The sequence below is a fragment of the Cololabis saira genome, chromosome 15, assembly GCF_033807715.1.
Source record: "Cololabis saira isolate AMF1-May2022 chromosome 15, fColSai1.1, whole genome shotgun sequence".
In the NCBI taxonomy this organism is placed as follows: domain Eukaryota; kingdom Metazoa; phylum Chordata; class Actinopteri; order Beloniformes; family Belonidae; genus Cololabis; species Cololabis saira.
Genome location: NC_084601.1, coordinates 3,943,673 through 3,966,115, shown reverse-complemented (window position 1 = coordinate 3,966,115; position 22,443 = coordinate 3,943,673). Strand labels below are relative to the sequence as shown.

General features: G+C 42.0%; 1 protein-coding gene across 1 annotated transcript in view; it reads right to left on the bottom strand.

Moving 5' to 3' along the window:
* rbms3 (RNA binding motif, single stranded interacting protein) overlaps positions 1 to 22,443 on the bottom strand; it is a 511,349-nt gene that overhangs the window by 57,552 nt on the left and 431,354 nt on the right. The window contains exons 8-10 of the mRNA XM_061742154.1: positions 21,800 to 21,843; positions 10,890 to 10,986; positions 3,648 to 3,698 (exon numbers count right to left, since the gene is read on the bottom strand). Coding sequence (XP_061598138.1) covers positions 3,648 to 3,698; positions 10,890 to 10,986; positions 21,800 to 21,843 — 192 coding nt within the window. The remainder of the gene's footprint in view (positions 1 to 3,647; positions 3,699 to 10,889; positions 10,987 to 21,799; positions 21,844 to 22,443) is intronic.

Sequence of the window (22,443 nt, the reverse complement as noted above, 5' to 3'; positions counted from 1 at the left end):
AGAGAGCTCCGGGGTCGTTTCAGAAATCTGCATTAAGGGAGTGGATGATGAGCAGGTCAATAGTTATGGCTATTTTCATTTTCTCCGGTGTCTCAAGCACCACGAGCTAAGACGCTATTTTATAGTTATAATTATCTTATAGTTCTTGCACGTGTTTTCCTTGAGTTAGGCAGGGATGCCTCCTATCACCCCTAATGTTCCTCCTAGTCATTGACTGGATCATGAAGACCACTACAACGGGTAGGAAAAATGGCATACAGTGGAACCTCTGGACACAACTCGAAGACCTTGACTTTGCTGACAACCTGGCTCTCCGGTCGCACAACCACAACCAGACGCAGGACAAGACCACCAAACTATCAACCACATCCCTTGCGACGGGGTTAAGGATAAACCATAAGAAGATGATGAGGCATTGTGACAGCACCGTGGTCGACCTGAATGTCAGTTTCCTGAAACCCTGCAGGGAACGACGCCTTGCAGGTGACTTCAGCCTCATACCCCTGCTTGAGACACATTGTCAAGCAAGTTCCAGCTTCCTACCCCCCCTGCAGGGACGACGACTTACAGGTGGCTCCAGCCTCATACCCCTGCACCCCTGCTTGAGACATATTGTCATGCAATTTCCGGCGTCTTGCATCCCTGCTGAGACGACACCATGGAAGTGGCTTCGACTTCCAGCCCCTGCAGAGACGAGGACTTGATCCACGGGGGTGCCATATCATGGACTTCCTCAGTTCCTCCTTCCTCCTAGTTCCAACTGAACGATCACATCTGACTGTGAATAGCTTTTAATTGCTTCTTGTCTTCCACCTTTTGGTTGTTGATTCTTACCGTCTGTGCTTTGAACCTTTTGTATAAAAACCCTGTTGCCAAATCACTCTGGGTCGGCACACCAATTCAGACCTGATCTGTGCTGGTCATGCCCACCGCCGGCTTACTGAGTAAAACTCACTACACCACAAGCGGACTTCTGAACTGGTTTTGATAATATTCTTCAACAAAGACCAACCTGATGAGGATAAACACCTCAACCAACAACCCAGTCACAGTAGAGGGCAAACCCATACAGGAGGTCAACTCCTTCACCTTTGCCTCGGCAGCATTAGAGATAGACAGGGCGGTACAGACAGCAACGTCACTGCGAGAGCAGGCAAAGCCAGAGCAGCGTTCATCATTCTAAAAAACATCTGGTCCTCCAAAGGAATAACCACATCAACTAAAGTGCGTATCTTCAATTTCAACGTGAAAAGCATCCTTCTCTACGGTCCAGAGACGTAGAGAAGGACAAAAAGGAAGAAACGAGGGAACTGTGGCAGAGAGGAAGACAGGAGCCAGTAGAGAAACAAATACTGATGAAAGTGGGGATGGATCGGACACACCCTGAGGAAACCGGCAGCTACTACTACACGCCAGGCCCGGACTTGGAACCCCCAGGGGAAGAGAAGGAGAGGACGGCCCAAAAACAGCTGGAGACGGGACACTGAGGCTCAAGAGCCATGGAATCAGCTGGGGGGAGGCAGAAAGGACAACCCAAAACGTTGTTAAATGGAGAAGAGTCGTCGGTGGCCTATGCTCCACTGGGAGCGACGGGCTCTTACTTACTTTAAGTAAGTAAGTAAGTAAGTAAGTACGTACGTGTTTTCCGAGCTATAGAAAGGATAAAAACGGGAACATCACAAAGGCATGCGATGCCCAGACAGGAAGCTGGTGGCTGAAACTAAACATCATCAGTACATTTCCAGCAACGCTCAGAGATGCTGCATCAGCAAGGTGCACAGAAATGATCTGAGAGCATTCTGAAAGACAAAACCACTGAATCCCAGTCTGTGCAGCTGCTGCTGTAAAAGTGTCTGCTGCCAAACCAGCAGACTGGGAACCGCTTACTTTCCTCCAAACAGGAGACGACTGGATTCCCAACTAGAATTTATAGTTGAACGTTTTTTCCCCAATGTATGGGGTATTTATGTATCGTGTTTTCTTTGTTTCAGTGGTAAAGAAGTGCGTGGCTTTTTACATTCTATTGAAAAGAGGTTTAACACCGATCCTGATTAATCTGTATTGTCTTTTTCTTCAAAAACAGGCAAGAATAGTATTTTGGCAGTCATTTTTGCAAACACGCTGACCAATAAAAACAGAATTTTGGAATCTCAATAACAAATGTTCAGTACAGTCCAACTAGAGAGATTAAATACCATCTGACGTAATGCAACTACCTCGCTGCTGCAGACTGCTGCTAGAGCAGGGGTCTTCAACTCGCGGCTCTAGAGCCGCATGCGGCTCTTTAGCGCCGCCCTAGTGGCTCCTGGAGATTTTTCAGAAATGTTTGACCTTTTTTTTTTCATTTTTTCTTCTTTTTTTCTTTTCTTTTTCCTTTTTTTCTTCCTTTTTTCCTTTTTTTCTCTTTTTTTTCTTCCTTTCTCCTTTCCTTTTTAATCTCAACATTTTTCTCGAAATTTTGACTTTTTTCTTGACATTTTGACTTTTTTCTCGAGATTGTACATCAACATTAATTTCAACATTTCGACTTTTTTCACAAAATTTTGACTTTTTTCTCGACATTTCGACTTTTTTCTCAACATTTCGACTTTTTTCACAAAATTTTGACTTTTTTCACAAAAGTTTGACTTTTTTCTCGACATTTCGACTTCTTTCTCGAAATTGACTTTTTCCCTCGACATTTCGACTTGTTTCTCAAAATTCTACTTCAACATTAATCTCGTCATTTCAACTTTTTTTCTCGAAATTTCGACTTTTTTCTCGACATTTTGACTTTATTCTCAAAATTGACTTTTTTCTCGACATTTCGACTTGTTTCTCAAAATTGTACTTCAACATTAATCTCGACATTTCGACTTTTCTCTCGAAATTTCGACTTTTTTCTCGACATTTCGACTTTTTTCTCGAAGTGCATAATGAAAAAAAAATCTTCCCCCAGTTATAACTAATATAGAAACATGCAGTATGTGTTTGTCTTCATTCTAAGGCTTATACAAGACTTTTCATTTTTTGCGGCTCCAGATATATTTGTTTTTTGTGTTTTTGGTCCAATATGGCTCTTTCAACATTTTGGGTTGCCGACCCCTGTGCTAGACTGTTACACTGTCAAATCTAATTCATACATATATATATTTAAAATTTTTCTTTTGGTTTTGTTCTCTTCTGGTGTTTGCACTTGTATCCCGGAGCAACAACGTACATAGTCTTGTTCTGTGGTCTGGTAAACGAATGTTCTCCTGGCAACAACCTGCACCTATAAAGTCCCAACCAAAAATGTGCTTGCATGCTCGCTGCAGGACAGATGGAAACCTGCGGTTTACACCGCTCTGCTGTAGTAACTCTGAGACCTTATGCTGTTCTGGTTCAGCCATAAAACATTTTTATGTTTTTATGTACCTGCAGCAGAAGAATGCATTTAGCATTTTTCCAAATATTTCCCTCTGAAAACAGCCATATTACACTAAATATGACCAAATTCTTCGTCACGTTATAAATTGTTCTCAGCATAAACATAAAATCTTTAAACAAACTCTTCCAAGAACATTTTCGAAGCTATTGGTGAAATACGGAGGAGAAGTGAGACACAAATCATAGATTTTAGACACATTTGACGGCGGTTACTGCACAGTGAATGGTGGATTACTTACTGTTGGTTGCATAACATATTGTTGATGAGGCATCCATGACGTACTCTGGACCTGCGGAGAAACAGAATTAATGTTGAGACGGCCATGCCAGCGTAGATTTTCCAGTTTCTTAACCAACATAAAGCAATAACTGCTGTTTATATATACATAATGGCTTAATACGCCTTTAATCTGAAGAGTTTGGGATGCCTGCACTTGTTTTAATGCACCAAACTGGCTCAGCTTTGCAAAAAGATTAAGTTCTGCCAAAGAATTTGAAAGTTTGGAGCCTGAAAATCCCTCTGCTTCTCTTTTCAGTTCTGCCAAAAAAATGACTTGTGCATAAAGTCATAAATTAAATTCCTTTTCGATTAGTATAATATTACAGGCTGACCCAGTGCTGCTGCACGCGAGGTGAAAAGTCTTTCAGGGACAGACTCTCAACAGAGAACAAGGAATATCACATTATTGGACATTTTTAAAGTTTTTCCACAAAGCAAAGATGCATCATTTACAGAGGAATGCAAACGCGAGCAAGGTTAAAGTCGTAGTGAAACAGTGTCAGCGTCAATTATGAAGAAATCAGAGGAAGAAGCGATGTGCAAACAGAGCTTTTTGATATGCAGGAGGGAGGAATTAGACAGCTTGTAGCTGACAAACACACAGACCGGCCACAGATCCTGGTAAAACGATTAGATTAAACAAAGACAAACATGGGATAATCTGTTATAAGAGCAATCAATCCTCTGAGCCAACACAAACGCGTGATTTGGATTCACACCTAAACAAGGCAGATATTCAATAACACACAGCCAAGTCTGCTTGTTTGTACATGGCAGTGTTTGTTCTCTCCAGCAGAAGGGGAAAGCAGAGCCGCACATAGAAAGCTTATCTTTAATCACTTATCCTAAGCATGTTCTAAGAAACTGCATGGCCAACATGTGAGTTTTCCTCTGCCAAGGTGGAGCCCAGGCGCTGTGTTTTGGTAGGATTATGCAAAAAAGCACCAGACTGGGTCTTTTAAAAAACGAGGAAATAGAAATAAATTAAAAACTGGAGAACATTTGTGGCGCTGCTCTGGTTTGGCTTTCTTCTAAACGGTTGAAGTGAACGCAGGCCGTAGAGGATCCACACTCTCAGAGACGGAAGCGACGGCTGCAGTTCTGAGACCTAATTGCTAGACAGACTCAAAGCTGCACCGCACGTTAGGATTCAGCACTCGCGTATCAAAGAAGAAGAAGAAAAATCAGGATAAGATTTGAGAGACCGTTTAAACCACAGACATATATACGTAGACGCCTCATGACATGCTGGAACGTAATCCAGCGTGGCCGCCATATTGGATGGGTCTCCTCACTCCAGGCTAAATGAACTACACTGGAGTTATAGAGTTACAGTTACAGAGTTACAGTTACAGTTACAGAGTTACTGTTACAGTTACAGAGTTACAGTTACAGAGTTACAGTTACAGAGTTACAGTTACAGCCAGCACACGCAAGAAGCTGCAAAACAGTTCTTTTTCAAGGGTTTTAGCTCCCCAACCCCAGTTCAAGCCTAACAGGGTAGTAGAAGACCCTGGAATGACCTGGATTTATTTTTATAGATATATTTATTGAGGGCAATAAGAGAAAAAAAAAAAGATTTACAATAACAATAGAAATATCAATATTTTGACCTTTTTTTTACGTTTCAAAACAATAATTAAATAAAAATAAATAAATAAATAAATAATATCAATAAGAAAAAAAAATAAAATAAATATAAATAAATAAATACAACAACACACCCCTCTCCCCTTCAAATAAATTCAAATGAACAATCAAACTTGTTTCTTTATTAAAATATGAAATTCATTAATGTATACATTTATGCCATACCATATGTCTTTGTTAAAGAGCATAATACAAAGTCTTTCAGCATAAAAGTACATATTTTTAATGTGTGACAGCGTCCAGTATCATAACTAAATCTCTGTCGTTTAGTAACAAACCAAACCGTGTGAAAATCGGGTAAAAATTCGGGGAGTTATGGATGATTGTAGTCGGGGATAAAACCTTCCTCAGTAGAAATAAATGCACTGGGGGCCGTTGGAGACCCATCCAAGATGGCCGCCGCGCTGAACGTCAGCTCCAATAGGCAGCGTCCGTCTATGAGGCGTCTACGTAGATATGTCTATGGTTTACACTTTTTTCCCCTCCTCACCCACTTATAAAGCTGTGTTATGATCAGAAAGACATTCATCCCCTGATTATACAGGACTGTCTCAGAAAATTAGAATATTGTGATAAAGTTCTTTATTTTCTGTAATGCAATTAAAAAAACAAAAATGTCATACATTCTGGATTCATTACAAATCAACTGAAATATTGCAAGCCTTTTATTATTTTAATATTGCTGATTATGGTTTACAGTTTAAAGGTATTGTGACATGAAAAACACATTTTTCTTGATTTTTTGTGTTTTGTTGGGTGTCTTGACATCAATTACACCCAAAAAACAACGAACTTTTAACATTCAGTGTATTGTGTGCTTTCTGGGATTTTCCGCATAACTATGCAAAAACGGCTCATCTGGTTTGGTGTCTCCTCTCCTCTCCAGCGCACCATAAAGGCTGATTTATGGTTCCGCGTTACACCGACGCAGAACCTACGGCGTAGGGTTACGCGGCGACGCGCACCATACGCTGAACCCTACGGCGTATGCTCTGCGTCGATTTAACGCGGAGCCATAAATCAGGCTTAACACGGAGCTGTTTAGAGCCTCTTTTGTTCTCGTCACCGGAGGAAAACTGCTAAGAAGACCCGCGGCCACTGACTGGATTTAAGATAAGGGGACAGTGCTGCTTGCATGCCTTTATTCTTATGATTGTTTGCTGTGGACTGCTTCTCCCTGCTGCTTTTCCGTGCATGCTTCGCCTGTCGCTCCTGGCTTAACTCTCCGACGCCGCTGTGAGCGTATGGTTGGGTTGGAGGAGGTTTGGAGGAGGAGCAGAGCAATGATTGACAGGAAAGGGAGAAAAGGAAGTGTTTTTCACGGCGCAAAAAAACACTGTCATAAAAAGCCAGGAAAAGAGTACTAGAGTGAAGTTTTTCTTGTTACACTCTTTTAGACACATTTGAGGGATGTTGGCCAAGACTTTTAATAGTGTTAAAAGCATGTTAAAAAATTATGTCACAATACCTTTAAGATTAAGATTCCCAGAATATTCAAATTTTTTGAGATATGATATTTGAGTTTTCTTAAGCTGTAAACCATAATCAGCAATATTAAAATAATAAAAGGCTTGCAATATTTCAGTGGATTTGTAATGAATCCAGAATGTATGACATTTTTGTTTTTTTAATTGCATTACAGAAAATCACAATATTCTAATTTTCTGAGACAGTCCTGTATATAAAGTTTAAGGAAAAATGAGTTACCATCTTGAGAATGGTCAGGACTTTGAGGTGATCAAAAAAATTAAATAACCAGATCATTAAAAACAAATCATAAGCAGCAGAATGATTAGCTGTTGGTAATGTAACAAGAAAAGTATTATGAAATAAAACACAGCTCCTGATGAATGACTTCATATACGACTTGTATTTCCCCTGAAATGCCAGAAAACAAATGTAACCAAACAGGTGTACTCAATCTCAATAGCAGCAATTAGCAGAGCACAATTACACTGCTGTACTCGGTTCAGTGAAAGCGAACGGGAGAATGGGTAAATCTATGAAGCCTCTACCGCTGGCTGAACTTCACAGCTTGTATTACAATTTAAAGCAGTTCTGTCAGCCAAGAAGCAGAAAAAACTGGTCAGTCAGTCGGTTGTTGAGCCGCACGGCCGGCCAGTTGGAGCCCCGTCCGACCAGTAACGCGTAAAGCCAAAGCGCCTGCCAGGTAGCCGCCAGTGAGCCAGGCAGCTCCGCGTCCAGCCGGCCAGCCACGCCGTTAGCCGGCCAGCGTGATATAAACCAGACCACGGCTGAAATCCTGGTAGTGATCTGGTTTGGACCGGCTCCCGTCATGCGGATCATCCAAGATGTTTTATTTTTTTTCCCCTTTCTCAAAGGAAACCACTTATCATTCAAACTCACAGACGGCAGGATTATAAGAACGTGAATCAATTCTATTAAAACTATTGCTGCTAAAAAAAGAAAGAACAACAAAAAAAATCACAGTAACCCTTGTACTGTCTTTGGGTCAAAATGACCTCATTCTCCTGTTCCTTCTTTCCTCCTGCTCTCTCCTTCCTTCTCCCTTCTCCTTTCCTTCCTTCCTTCCTTCCTTCCTTCCTTCCTTCCTTCCTTCCTTCCTTCCTTCCTTCCTTCCTTCCTTCCTTCCTTCCTTCCTTCCTTCCTTCCTTCCTTCCTTCCTTCCTTCCTTCCTTCTTTTTTCCCTTCCTTCTTTCCTTCTGCTCTCTCCTTCCTTCTTCCCTTCTTCTCTTCTCTCTTCCATCCTTCTTTCCTTCTTTTCTCCCTACCTCCTCCCTTCCTTATTTCCTTCTTTCCTCCCTTCCTTTTTCTCCCATCCTCCCTTCCTTCTTTTCTCCCTTCCTTCCTTCTTTCTTTCCTTCTTTTCATTCTCCCTTCCTTCCCTTCTTTCTTTCCTTCTTTCTTCCTTCCTTCCTTCGTTTCTCCCTTCTTCCTTCCTTCCTTCCTTCCTTCCTTCCTTCCTTCCTTCCTTCCTTCCTTCCTTCCTTCCTTCCTTCCTTCCTTCCTTCCTTCCTTCCTTCCTTCCTTCCATCCTTCGTTTCTCCCTTCTTCCTTCCTTCCTTCCTTCTCTCTTTCCTTCTTTTCTTTCTTCCTTCCTTCCTTCCTTCTTTCCTCCATTCCTTCCTTCCTTCCTTCCTTCCTTCCTTCCTTCCTTCCTTCCTTCCTTCCTTCCTTCCTTCCTTCCTTCCTTCCTTCCTTCCTTCCTTCCTTCCTTCTTTCCTCCCTTCCTCTTCTCCCATCCTCCCTTCCTTCTTTTCTCCTTCCTTCCTTCCTTCCTTCCTTCCTTCCTTCCTTCCTTCCTTCCTTCCTTCCTTCCTTCCTTCCTTCCTTCCTTCCTTCCTTCCTTCCTTCCTTCCCCCCTTCTTCTCTTCCTCCTTCCTTGACAGCACAAGGGTTAACAGAAACATAAAGGGGGAGTGACATTTGCAGCTGGAGATTCTCATTACAAAAGCTGCACATTTTCATCATAAAAGGAAGTGATTTCCTTTTGTCTGCCCTACCAAGTTGAGCTACACGGCCCCTCTTCTCTCTTCCTCTTTCTGCCCAACCATCTCTTTGTGTTTCGACAGAAGATGAAGGACTCACCTTCCCGCCGTGACTGGCTGAAGGGCAATATTACAGCAAGCGGCGGCAGAGCTGCCCAATATTGAAACTGTGAGGATTAATATTCCTCAAAAGCCTGGCCATTGTTTTTGATAAATCAATTTGGGAAGCCTTCCGAGAGCGGATTAGAGACGTGCCCTGGCCCACTTTTCTGCCTTCTCCTCTTTCCCCTGCCTGCTACACCACAGGTACCGGCCCGGAGTTTTAATCAGGCATCTCTCAAAGACGGGGCGCAGCAACCTTCAGCGACACCGCTCCTCTGCCCACCCACCTGAGCTACCGCCGCCGCCGCCGCCCCAGCCATCTTTCCTCATCTCCCTAGTTGTCTTTCCCTCCATCTGTCTCTTATATTTCCCCCTCTATCCTTTAGCCGCCCGCGCCCGTGGCTGCATACCAAACAGAGCTGATGTTAAATGATATTGTCTGAGCGAGAGGCCACGGTGGCGGGGCCTCTCTGATGTTGAGATTCAGCAAAGGGTGTTGTGTGAAATGTGCAGTGATGGGAAATGCTTGACATATCAAAGGGACAATTTTTACGTTCCTGTTGTGCTCTGAGGCATTTATTCCACCGATCATAGCTGTGAGGAGTGTGGAAAATTTACTCTGAAGCAGCTATGAACGGGCCCTCGCACCCTTGTGCACGTTCAGGCTGCAGTGGAAGCTTGTATGACTTGATGTAGATTCTTCAGGCCTGGACATTTAGTGGATGACACCACCCACGACTCTCTATATCAAACCATTCAAAAGTTATGGCAGAAAGTAGGGACTATCAAGTATCGACCAATCAGAAGAAGGGGCGGGGCTAGTTCATGCCAATGAAGGTCAAGTACTCAAAACCGAGTCTGATGACACCACCCAAGAGTCTCTATATCAAACCATTCAAAAGTTATGGCAGAAAGTAGGGACTATCAAGTATCGACCAATCAGAAGAAGGGGCGGGGCTAGTTCATGCCAATGAAGGTCAAGTACTCAAAACCGAGTCTGATGACACCACCCACGACTCTTTATATCAAACCATTCAAAAGTTATGGCAGAAAGTGGGAACTATCAAATATGGACCAATCAGATGAACGGGGGGTGCGCTTTTTGGCGTCTTAGCGTCGTTTTAGCGTCGCCACGGTAACGCTTTTGACTGAGAAAAGTAATGCGTTTTGTCGCAGGATGGAGACGCACATTTTGATGTATAACACACCTGGGTGCACGTTACGGTTCGGGCCGTATTAACTGCCGAAGGAATGGCATAAATTTCGCCAAAATTACGCGATTAATTAAAAATGTTCAAAATGGCCGACTTCCTGTTGGGTTTCGGCCATGGTGCCAAGAGACTTTTCTTTACGTTGCGACATGATACAGGTGTGTACCGATTTTCGTGCATGTACGTCAAACCGTGTTGTGGGGCTTGAGGCACAAAGTTTTCTAGGGGGGCGCTGTTGAGCCGTTAGGCCACGCCCATTAATGCAAACCATTAAATATCACATTTTTCGCCAGGCCTGGCTTGGTGCAAAATTTGGTGACATTTTGGGGCAAGTTTAGGGGGAAAAAAGGCCCTCATTTCGTCTGAAGGAAAACAAGGAAAAAAATAATAATAATTCCTACAGAAACAATAGGGCCTTCGCACTGTCAGTGCTCGGGCCCTAATAAGATAAAATAAAAGAATTAGGAGCCACAGAGTTCAGGAAGCATGTCTGGATGACATTATTAGTTTTTCCTAGATATTTTCCCCATAGAGGGTTTTTTTTTCCTACCCTGTCAGGCTTTTTAATCCTCCTTCTTATGTTGCTTGTTTTCTGATGCCTGTTGTGTTTGCCGCCTACAAAACAGATGTCAGTGAGCACAGCTGGAGCAGCGAAGGAACGACGACAGCAAACGAGAGGCCCCCCCGCTGTTCTGCAGCCCGTCCCCTCGTTCCTCATCTCCCTACGCCACAGAAACTCTTCCCAGGACTCGGTGCAACGCGGCTTACCTGATATGTGGAGACGGGGGAAGCAGCTATGAAGGGCGTGATGGAGGTCTGTGCTATCATGCGGTTGGTGGCGATGCTGTAAGGCGAGGAGTAGAACCTGAGGAGAGACGGAGACACGGGCAGACAAACGTCAGGAGGAGTGGATAAGTGAGCTTTGTTCTGCAATATACAGTTAATACAGTCTTAACGGACATGGAGGGGCTCAACAGGGACCAAGCTACATCTCCAACATCCTAACAAAGTATGTTCCAAAAAGAACCCTGCGGTCATCAGCTGCGCGGTTATTAGAAGCTCCCAGAAACAGTCAAAAGAAGATCGGTGATGCCGCGTTTGTCAACTACTCCCCAAAACTATGGAACACACTGCCCAAAAACATCAGGGAAGCCGAGTCGGTAGAAATCTTCAAAAGACAACTTAAAACCTATCTCTTCACTCAAGCATTTAAAGGGGACCTATTATGAAAACCAGGTTTTTTCTTGCTTTAACATATATAAAGTGGTCTCCCCTCACCCTGCCAACTCAGAGAAGGAGGAAAGCAACCAAATTCTGCAGTGTCTGTACAGCCGCCCGGATGAGCCGTCCAGTGTGATGTGGATCTACGAGCCGTTCAGATTTGTGCATTTTCGTTACGTAAGCAAAATGCAAACCACGCCTCGGTCGGCCTTGCTGCTGAAACCACGCCCACAACCAGCTCCACTGGCCGGAGCGTCCGCCATTGTTTGGAAGCGGTGGCTGTTTCAACAACGAGGGACAGTTAAAATGAGTTTTTGCATCGACGCTTACCCTCATAAAAGGATCAGTCCCAACAGCACGGACCCGGCAACTGCACACAAGTCAGCGGTAAGTGACGTTAAAATTTTTATGTTATTTATATTTGTCTACAAGTATGATCTTTGCATGGGCTAAGTATTTAGCTTAGCTCCGGTGTTACTCCGTGTTACGGAGCTCTTTTAGTACCGTAATACATTTTCTTCTGTTTATGGTTTCAGATCTTCCAAGCACCTGAATCTGTTCAACGACACCTTCAGAAGACGCACGGTCCTTCCTTGAGCCAGCAATAGTGCATACATGTTATTTATATACAACTTATGTTCTTTTATTTTTATTAACAATAAAGTTGCCATTTGTGAACATTCAGTGTTGTGATTTCTTTACAGTTAACATGATTCATTTGTCTTGTAACATAAGAAATGAAATGAGGAATCGGAGTAAATAACTGTGGTGTAACTGTTTAGAATTAAATTAAATCTTCCTGTGTGAATTAGTGTGAAGACGAGGTGACCCGTTCCCTCTTCAGGGAACTAAAGGCTGATTTATGGTTCCGCGTTTCACCAACGCAGAGCCTACGGCCTTTACGGTATGCGTCGATTTAACGCAGAACCGTAAATCAGATCCGTTTAAGATCCGTTTACACCGTGTAACTGAATGAGAGCGTCCGACTATCACGTCGAGCTGCGTGACATCGGACGCTCTCTGTCCACACTGAAAACATTAAACTCTCTCTGTCCACACTGAAACTGTTAAACTCTCTCTGTCCACACTGAAACCGTTAAACTCTCTCTGTCCACACTGAAACTGTTAAACTCTCTCTGTCCACACTGAAACTGTTAAACTCTCTCTGTCCACACTGAAACTGTTAAACTCTCTCTGTCCACACTGAAACCATTAAACTCTCTCTGTCCACACTGAAACTGTTAAACTCTCTCTGTCCACACTGAAACAGTTTAACTCTCTCTGTCCACACTGAAACCGTTAAACTCGCGGCCAGTTAGGACAGTCCAATACAAAAAAAATAAAGCAACGGAATTTATTTTGTCACTGAAGTTCGATCGCATCGCATGGGACACGCTTTAATAGTGTACGGAGCCGCTGCTCTTCTCCCCGGAGAGGCTTTGTTCACTCCCCTGCTACACATCATTCAGGCAGCCAATCAGCACAGAGCCTCATTATCATAGCCCCGCCCCCTCAGAATCCCTCATAGAGAAGGAGGTTAGAAGCGGTAAAACTAGAGACAGGGCCCACAGGCTGAATTTCTGAGTTATTTACAAAAAACAAGCTTTAGATTGTTTTTAAGACATTCAAGGCCTGTTTAAAATATACATTAAATGCCATAATAGGTCCCCTTTAAGCATGAGATAACTGCGCCTTAGTTGCCACTTTCTTTTTATCTATATATCATTGATTTTTACTGTCTGCATTACTTTTATACTTTTAAATGTTTTTATATGATAATTTTTATCTTGTACTCTTATTTGTTGATATTTTTATCTTTTTATTTTTCATTTGCCTACGACTCAATGCAGTATTTTTACCTTTTTATATTCAACATTGCTTTTATCCTATCTTAGTAGTTGTTCTGTGGAGGAATTTAGAACTGAATTTTGTCAGGGTTATGTATTATATCACTGCACTTAAATATTTGTGTTTTTTGTTTTATTTGCTGTTGTTGTTTCTCTATTTCTCATTGTTCTTGATATGTTTGTACTGTTACTGTGAAGCACTTTGAGCTGCGACTTTCGTATGAAAGGTGCTATAGAAATAACTTATGGGGGCGGTGGCCATGAGTGCGAGGGCCCGTTCATCGCTGCTTGCAGCTTTAATTATTATTATTATTATAATAACACACCTCAAATTAAGAAACCTTCGAGTCAAGTTGAATTCAAAATGTACTCTTTATTGGGAAATTGTAATTTGAACACATGAACCCTGGAGAGTCAGCAGCACAAATGACTAAACCTTTTTTAATAAAACGATTTGTTTTACCAAATTTGTATTACATCAGCACTCGAGCTTCTGTGATTAAAAGTCAATTAAAGTCAAGGCTTCACATCTTTTTGCTCATTATCTGTTTTGGAACACCAGTACGAATCAGAGGTCGGAGCACGTCTCTGAAATATACTTTTTCTTTTTTTTTTAAAGTCTCTGAAATATTGAGTACCACTTCTCCGTGGTGAACTATTCAATTGATTTAATCATCAGAAAAGGAACAATGCATTTCTCATCATTAAGCCTTCTGAATTATAAATATGTATGTGATTATTATTATTATCATTATTATCATCATTATTATTATTATTATTATTATTATTATTATTATTATTATTATTATTATTATCATTATCATTATCATTATTATTATTATTATTATTATTATTATTATTATTATTATTATTAACCCTTATACTGTCTTTGGGTCAAAATGACCCAATTCTTCTATCCTTCTTTCCTCCTGCCATGCTCTCTCCTTCTTTCTTCTCTTTCCTCTTTTCCTCCTTTTTTACCCTCCTTTACTCCTTTTTCTTCCTACCTCCCTTCCATCATTCGTTCCTTTATTCCCTTCTTTGCTTTTCCTTCCTTCTTTCCTTATCTTCTCCATTCCTTCCTTCTTCCCTTCCCTTTATTCAAAAATGTTTTTTTCTCTTATTGGTGTGACAATACTGGACCAAATCAACCTATCCCTAAGCTTAGGATATGTACCACAGGTTTTCAAAGTGGCAGTAATTAAACCTTTACTTAAAAAACCTTCTCTTGACCCAGACACCTTAGCTAATTATAGGCCAATTTCTAACCTTCCATTTGTATCTAAAATTCTGGAAAAGGCAGTTTCAAGCCAGCTATGTGACTATTTGTATAGAAATGATCTGTTTGAAGTCTTTCAGTCAGGGTTCAGAATGCATCATAGCACAGAGACAGCACTGGTTCGAGTCACGAATGACCTTCTTATGGCCTCAGATAAGGGATTAGTGTCCATACTGGTTCTACTGGACCTCAGTGCTGCTTTTGACACTATAGATCATGGCACTTTACTGCACAGGTTAGAGCATGTTGTTGGGATTAAAGGGACCGCTCTACGTTGGTTTAAATCATCTCTATCTGACAGGTTCCAGTTTGTTCATGTACATGAGGTTTCTTCAGAACAGTCAAGGGTCTGTTATGGTGTTCCGCAGGGTTCAGTGCTAGGGCCAATCTTGTTCAGTTTATACATGCAGCCGTTGGGAAGTATAATCCAGAATCACGGCATACACTTTCATTGCTATGCTGATGGTACGCAGCTCTATTTGTCTATGAAGCCGGATGAAACAGCACAAGGGTTAACAAAAAAAAATGCACATTAACAAAAAAAAAAAAATGCACATAGAAAAACTGTAGTTTCACCTTTGCCAATATAAAATTAACATCTGGTCATAAATATATGGTGTTTATCACATCAAACTCTACTTCTACATCATGCTCGAGGTTTTCTGTGTACATTTTAGCGATGGACTTTAGGCGACGCAGCTCTGTGCTGCAGGAGAAAACTTTGCATTTCCAGAATCTCTAGATGATACTGCAGAGGAGTGAACAGGAACAGTCATTGTTGCAGGTTTACTGCAGCCAAATGTCACTGAGGTCCCTGGGGAGGAGGGTGAAGTATATTTATACACAACAGTCTCTCTACCTGCGAACAAACCTCATGCTGCACAACGTTTACGAGTTATATTTAACTCACATGTTCAGAAATGGGAGTAAAATTACAGTTCACGATGATTTTACTGTGTATTTACTGTATGTTTATATTAATACACAAGTCATTTCTTTGCTTAAGCATAGAACAGGATAAGTATTTCCATTTCAATATTTTGGCTCCGATATCAAACTTCCAGGAGTTAACAGACGGGGTTTCAATAAGATCTGGAAGACAACGGAAGAAAGCATTTTTTTCCCCCTTAAAGTTAATGTGGCTCAAAAAATGGGTCTCCAGACTGTCGTCGTGAACAGAGAAGTGTGTTTACGAGGAAGAACATGAACATTTAGTCCAATAACATTAACCTATAGGTAATAGATATTGGACATTTGCATTGTACCGTATGTTCCGCACCATAGGCACACTTCAAATCCTTGTGCTGTCTTCAGGTCAAGGAAGGAGGAAAGGAAGAAGGAAGGAAGGAGGAAAGAAAAGAAGGAAGGGAGAAAAGAAGGATGGAAGGAAGGGTGAAAAAAAGGAAGAGAGGATGGGAGAAAAGGAAGGGAGAAAAGAAGGAAGGGAGGAAGGAAGGAAGGAAGGAAGGAAGGAAGGAAGGAAGGAAGGAAGGAAGGAAGGAAGGAAGGAAGGAAGGAAGGAAGGAAGGAAGGAAGGAAGGAAGGAAGGAAGGGAGGGAGAAAACCAGGAAATAAGGAAGGAAGGGAGAAAAGAGGAAGGGAAGAAGGGAGTAAAGAAGGAAGGAAGGAAAGAAAGAAGGGAGGGAGGGAGAGAGGGAGAAGGAGGAAAGAAGGAAAGAAGGGAAAAAGAAGGAAGAAAGGAATGAAGGAAGGAAGGAAGGAAGGAAGGAAGGAAGGAAGGAAGGAAGGAAGGAAGGAAAAAAGGAAGGAAGGAAGGAAGGAAAGAAGGGAGTGAGGGAGGGAGGGGAGAAGGAGTAAAGAAGGAAAGAAGGGAACAAGAAGGAAGAAAGGAAGGGAGTAAAGAAAGAAGGAAGGAAGGAAGGAAGGAAGGAAGGAAGGAAGGAAGGAAGGAAGGAAGGAAGTAAAGAAGGAAGGAAGGAAAGAAGGGAGTGAGGGAGGGAGGGAGAAGGAGGAAAGAAGGAAAGAAGGGAACAAGAAGGAAGAAAGGAAGGGAGTAAAGAAAGAAGGAAGGAAGGAAGGAAGGAAGGAAGGAAGGAAGGAAGGAAGGAAGGAAGGAAGGAAGGAAGGAAGGAAGGAAGGAAGGAAGGAAGGAAGGAAGGAAGGGAGAAAAGAGGAAGGGAAGAAGGGAGTAAAGAAGGAAGGAAGGAAGGAAGGAAGGAAGGAAGGAAGGAAGGAAGGAAGGAAGGAAGGAAGGAAGGAAGGAAGGAAGGAAGAAAAGAGGAAGGGAATAGGAAGGAGAGAGCAGGAGGAAGGAAGGAAGGAAGAAAAGAGGAAGGGAATAGGAAGGAGAGAGCAGGAGGAAGGAAGGAAGGAAGGAAGGAAGGAAGGAAGGAAGGAAGGAAGGAAGGAAGGAAGGAAGGAAGGAAGGAAGGAAGAAAAGAGGAAGGGAATAGGAAGGAGAGAGCAGGAGGAAGGAAGGAAGGAAGGAAGGAAGGAAGGAAGGAAGGAAGGAAGGAAGGAAGGAAGGAAGGAAGGAAGGAAGGAAGGAAGGAAGGAAGGAAGGAAGGAAGGAAGGAAGAAAGAGGAAGGGGAGAAGGAAGGAGAGAGCAGGAGGAAAGAAGGAACAGGAGAATGAGGTCATTTTGACCCAAAGACAGTACCAGGGTTAAAATCTTAACTTAATTCTTCTCTAAAGTCGACGGTGCACCTTGTAACCCGGTGCACCTGATGTATGAATTATTGTCGTGTTACTGACCTGGAACCAGTTTTATGTGCTACACTGCGCTCAAATACCTGTCCGTATGTTCTAGTGTGACTTTGGTAGCGACGACAGTCGCACCTTTCCCAGAGGACACCTCAAAGTCTGGACACGGGTTGCAACGTCAGACAACGTTAGATAAGTAATTATGCAGTGCTGGCAAGTAACCATCATCCATCATCTAGTCCAGGGGTCGCCGTGGCAACCCGCGGCTCGAGAGCCGCCCTAGTGGCTCCTGGAGCTGTTTCAAAAATGTTTGACCTTTTTTTTTTACCTTTTTTTCTTCTTTTTTTCCACTTTTTTCCACTTTTTTCTCATTTTTTTCTTCCTTTTTTTCTTCCTTTTTTCTTCTTTTTTTCTTCCTTTTTCCTTTCCTTTTTAATCTTGACATTTCGACTTTTTTCTTAACATTTCCACTTTTTTCTCGAGATTGTACTTTAACATTAATCTTGACATTTCAACTTTTTTCTCAACATTTCGACTTTTTTCGAAATTTTGACTTTTTTCTCAATATTTCGCCTTTCGACATTTATCTTCATTCTAAGGCTTATACAAGACTTTTCATTTTTTGCGGCTCCAGACATATTTGTTTTTTTGTGTTTTTGGTCCAATACGGCTCTAAAACATTTTGGGTTGAACCTTACTGTAATTAGACGTCAAGCAAACATTAGGTTTTTAGAGTAAGCCCATGTGTTTTATCATGCGCCTTATGGTCCAAAAACATACGGTAATTGTTTTCTGAATCCAATAATCCAATTGGAAGTTTGCATTTTAAATGGCCCTGTGTTACAGTGACATGTGGAAAATGTGAAATCTCATTTTTATTCAACAGTGTTTGTCTAATTTAAATTATTTTCACATCCTGTGCTGCCTAATTTATTCTTCACATTATTTCCTTCCCTTGGCTGAATGCGACTGCTCTGCTGCTCGGTAACCGGTCTAAATGTCAGAGGGAAGGTCTGCTCTCCCTGCAGGGTTGGGGTTCACAGAGACATGTGAAAGGTTGTTAACTCTTCAGGGGGATTGACATTGAATTGGTCAGTTCTTATAAATATCTATGCATTCTGATTGATGACAACTTGTCTTTTAAATCTCATATTGATAACCTTGTTTCTAAGCTGAAACTAAAATTAGGTTTCTCTTTTAGGAACAAATCATGTTTTTTCATTTGGGGTCCGGAAACATTTGATCAAACAACTTTTTTACCCTTGTTGGACGATGGCAATCTGCTTTTTATGAACGCTCCTGAGCAGTATTTAAAGAAATTAGATACCGTGTATCATTGTGCTTTGCGTTTTATCACCGGTTGCAGCTATCAGGTACATCACTGTTTTTTGTTGCTGCTGCCAATTGTCCTTCTTTGCCTCCGTAGACTCTCCCACCGCCTGACTTTTATTTATACATCCATTTTGGGACGTCTCCCTACATATTTGTGCGTGCACATGTGTAGAAACGTCAGCCATTATGAACCTGCGCTCACAGAACTTTATTCAAATGCAGGTCCTGAGAGCCAGAACTGAACTGGGTAAAAAGGCGTTCAAGTTTTCTGCCCCGTCAACCTGGAATGATGAGAGAAGGACTTGAAACTGGTTGATCTAGTTTCCTTGGTGAATTCAAATCAATTTTAATCCTTGTGCTGTCTTTGGGTCAAGGAAGGAGGAAGAGAAGAAGGGAGGAAAGAAAGAAGGAAGGAAGGAAGGAAGGAAGGAAGGAAGGAAGGAAGGAAGGAAGGAAGGAAGGAAGGAAGGAAGGAAGGAAGGAAGGAAGGAAGGAAGGAAGGAAGGAAGGAAGGAAGGAAGGAAGGAAGGGAGAAAAGAAGGAAGGAAGGAAGGAAGGAAGGAATGGAGAAAAGAAGGAAGGGGAGTAAAGGGATGAACGAAGGCAGAAAGGAAAGAAGGGAGGAAGGAAGGAAGGAAGGGAAAAAAGAAGGAAGGAAATAAGGGATGAAAGAAGGAAGGAAGGGAGAAAAGAAGGAAGGAAGGAAAGGAGAAAATAAGGAATGAATGTACGAGGGGAGAAAAGAAAGAAAGAAGGGAAGAAAAAAGGAAGGGAGTAAAGAAGGAAGGGAGTAAAGAAGGAAGGAAGCAAGGAAGGAAGGAAGGAAGGAATGAAGGGAGAAAAGAAGGGATGAACGAAGGCAGGAAGGAAAGAAGGGAGGAAAGAAGGAATGAAGGGAGAAAAGAAGGAAGGAAGGAAAGGAGGGAGGAAAGAAGGAAGGAAGAGAAAAAAGAAGGAAGGAATGAAAGGAGAAAACAAGGAAAGAATGTACGAGGGGAGAAAAGAAAGAAGGAAATAAGGGAGAAAAGAAGGAAGGAAGGAAAGAAGGAAGGAAGGAAGGGAAAAGGGAAGGAAGGAAGGAAGGAAGGAAGGAAGGAAGGAAGGAAGGAAGGGAGAAAAGAAGGAAGGGAGTAAAGAAGGGATGAACGAAGGCAGGAAGGAAAGAAGGGAGGAAAGAAGGAAGGAAGGGAAAAAAGAAGGAAGGAAGGAAGGAAAGAAGGGAGGAAAAGGAAGGGAAAAAGGAAGGAAGGAAGGAAGGAAGGAAGGAAGGAAGGAAGGAAGGAAGGAAGGAAGGGAGAAAAGAAGGAAGGGAGTAAAGAAGGGATGAATGAAGGCAGGAAGGAAAGAAGGGAGGAAAGAAGGAAGGAAAGGAAAAAAATAAGGAATGAATGTACGAGGGGAGAAAAGAAAGAAAGAAAGAAAGGGAGAAGAAAGAAGAAGGAAGGGAGAAAAGAAGGAGGAAGGAAGAAAGGAAGGAAGGGAGAAAAGAAGGAAGGAAGGAAGGAAGGAAGGAAGGAAGGAGGAAGGAAGGAAGGAAGGAAGGAAGGAAGGAAGGAAGGAAGGAAGGAAGGGAAGAAGGAAGGAAGGAAGGAAGGAAGGAAGGAAGGGAGAAGGAAGGAAGGAAGGAAGGAAGGGAGAAAAGAGGAAGGGAGAAGGAAGGAAGGAAGGAAGGAAGGAGAGAGCAGGAGGAAAGAAGGAACAGGAGAATTAGAATCATTTTGACCCAGATAAATGATCTCTCTCGGTTCTTGTGACTGTCCCGTTGTGTACATTTTACTATTGTTTTACTATTGTTTCCCCGGAATGTGTGAGTGACTGTCTGTGTTTGTATGGTTGTATTGTTTTTATGCTGCCATTCTGGCCAGGTCACTCTAGAAAAAGTAGTTTTTTACCTGGTTAAATAAAGGATATATATGGTGGGGACGGGGCAGATATGCCGCCGAGCCGGTGTTTACTTTGTGTCAGTGAACGATGCTGCTCATCCAGGCTGCTGGGGAGACTGACTCTGAATCATTGGGGGATAAGTAGTGGAGGAAGTGGAAGGGAGTGAGGGGTTTCCTGTGAATGACTGAGGGAGATAAGGGGGGGGGGGGGGGGGGGGGTTTGGCTCTCTCCTTCCTGTCTCGGAAGAGTGATAAAAAATAAAACGAGTTGCTGGGTCATTTATTTCCACAGCAGCATTAAGTCATGACATACAGACGCACGGCAGCCGACGTCCAGTACTGGAGGTAAGGGGGATGAGGGGGGATGAGGGGGGATGAGGGGGGATGAGGGGGGATGACATCCCCCCCTGAAATAAAAACGGTCCCAAATCATCCCCCCCCCCTGTAAACCTGCCATCCCTCCTTTCCATCCCTTATGTCATTTCATCAATGAATGTGGTTTTTACTGCTATTTCAACATTTAGAGTCATCACCAGAAAAATAACACCAGAAAAATAACTTATTTGACTTATTTGATTTGAGAATAATGGTCTTATTTATAGTTAAAATGTCTCATTTTAAAATATTTCACTTAAAACAAGACTCATTACCAGAAAAATAACTTATTTGACAATTTTCACCAGTTTCAAGTAAATTTTCACTTGAAATAAGTAGAAAAATCTGCCAGTGGAACAAGATTTATCTTCTCATTACAAGCAAAAAAATCCTTGTTCCACTGGCAGATTTTCCTACTTATTTCAAGTGAAAATCTACTTGAAACAGGTGAAAATTGTTGTTTTTTCCAGTGATGAGTCTTGTTTTAAGTGTAATGAGATTTTTTTTTACTAAAATGAGACATTTTAACTAGAAATAAGACAAATATTCTTGTTAAGATTGTGAGTTTTTGCAGTGATCCATTTTACTTATCCTGTGAAGGACAGAGTCATATTGATAAGTTCAGAAAAGTGTTTTTTATTGTTGTGTTTTGATGTATTTGATGTAAGCCCAGTGGATATTTAAAGCTTACAGAAGGCTGCATTTAACTGCTGCTATGTCATTCCTGCAGTATTTCTGCAGCTGTTTTGGTCACTGCTATTATTTGTAATATATTATATTATTTGTAATCAGCACAAATTATCTGTCCCCATATGATCAAATCCACCATCCCCCCTGATTTCTTTTTACAACTCCAGTACTGGCGACATCCATGACCCAAACACACACTCGCACAAGGTCACTCAACTCCACAGCTCCCAATGAAAACCGATACCTGGAGTCCATATAGATTTCCTTAATTAAACAGTAACAAAGTGCAGACACTACATTAATCTTTATGTATGACGCTGGTATTGACCGGGGTCCTATGAGCCAGGAGGGGAGTGTATTAGGAGAGATTGACACCGAGCTCTTACCCGTTCTGCATTGCAGCAGGATCATATGTTAGCGCCATGCCAGTCTGGAAGAGAAAAAACAAAACAAGTATAAGAATAATCAGTAGAAAACGATATAGAGATCCAATAAATCCATTATTCCTTCAGTTAAAATTGTTGAAATTTCATGAATTAGTAGACTATAGTATTCTGCAAATTATGTTTAAAGCTCATAAAAAACTTTACCAATCAACATTCAGAAAAGATTTGAAAAAAGAGAAAGCAAGTATAACTAAAAATGAACAGAGATTTTTTAAAAACCAAGATTCAGGACTAAATTGATGGAACGTTGTGTTTCTGTGAAAGGAATCAGTTTATGGAACAATCTGAATAAAGCAAAGAAAACAAAGAATCCAAATCAAACATTACATTCAAAAGAACAATTAAAGCCTGTATGTTAAAGGAGCATGAGGCTCCTTTTAAGAAATGAGACTCTCTAGCGCCACCCTTCACCACAATGGCCGTCGGGGGTACTGCAGCCAAAAGTGAAGCCGGCACGGGAGAACGGGGAGAACGCGCATGCAGCGTCATGTGACGTCACATCCGCAGGACAGTGCGGGAAATTCGGGACCGAATTGCAGCACATTTTGCAGCACACAGCCTGTTCAAGGCAAAGGAGAGATACA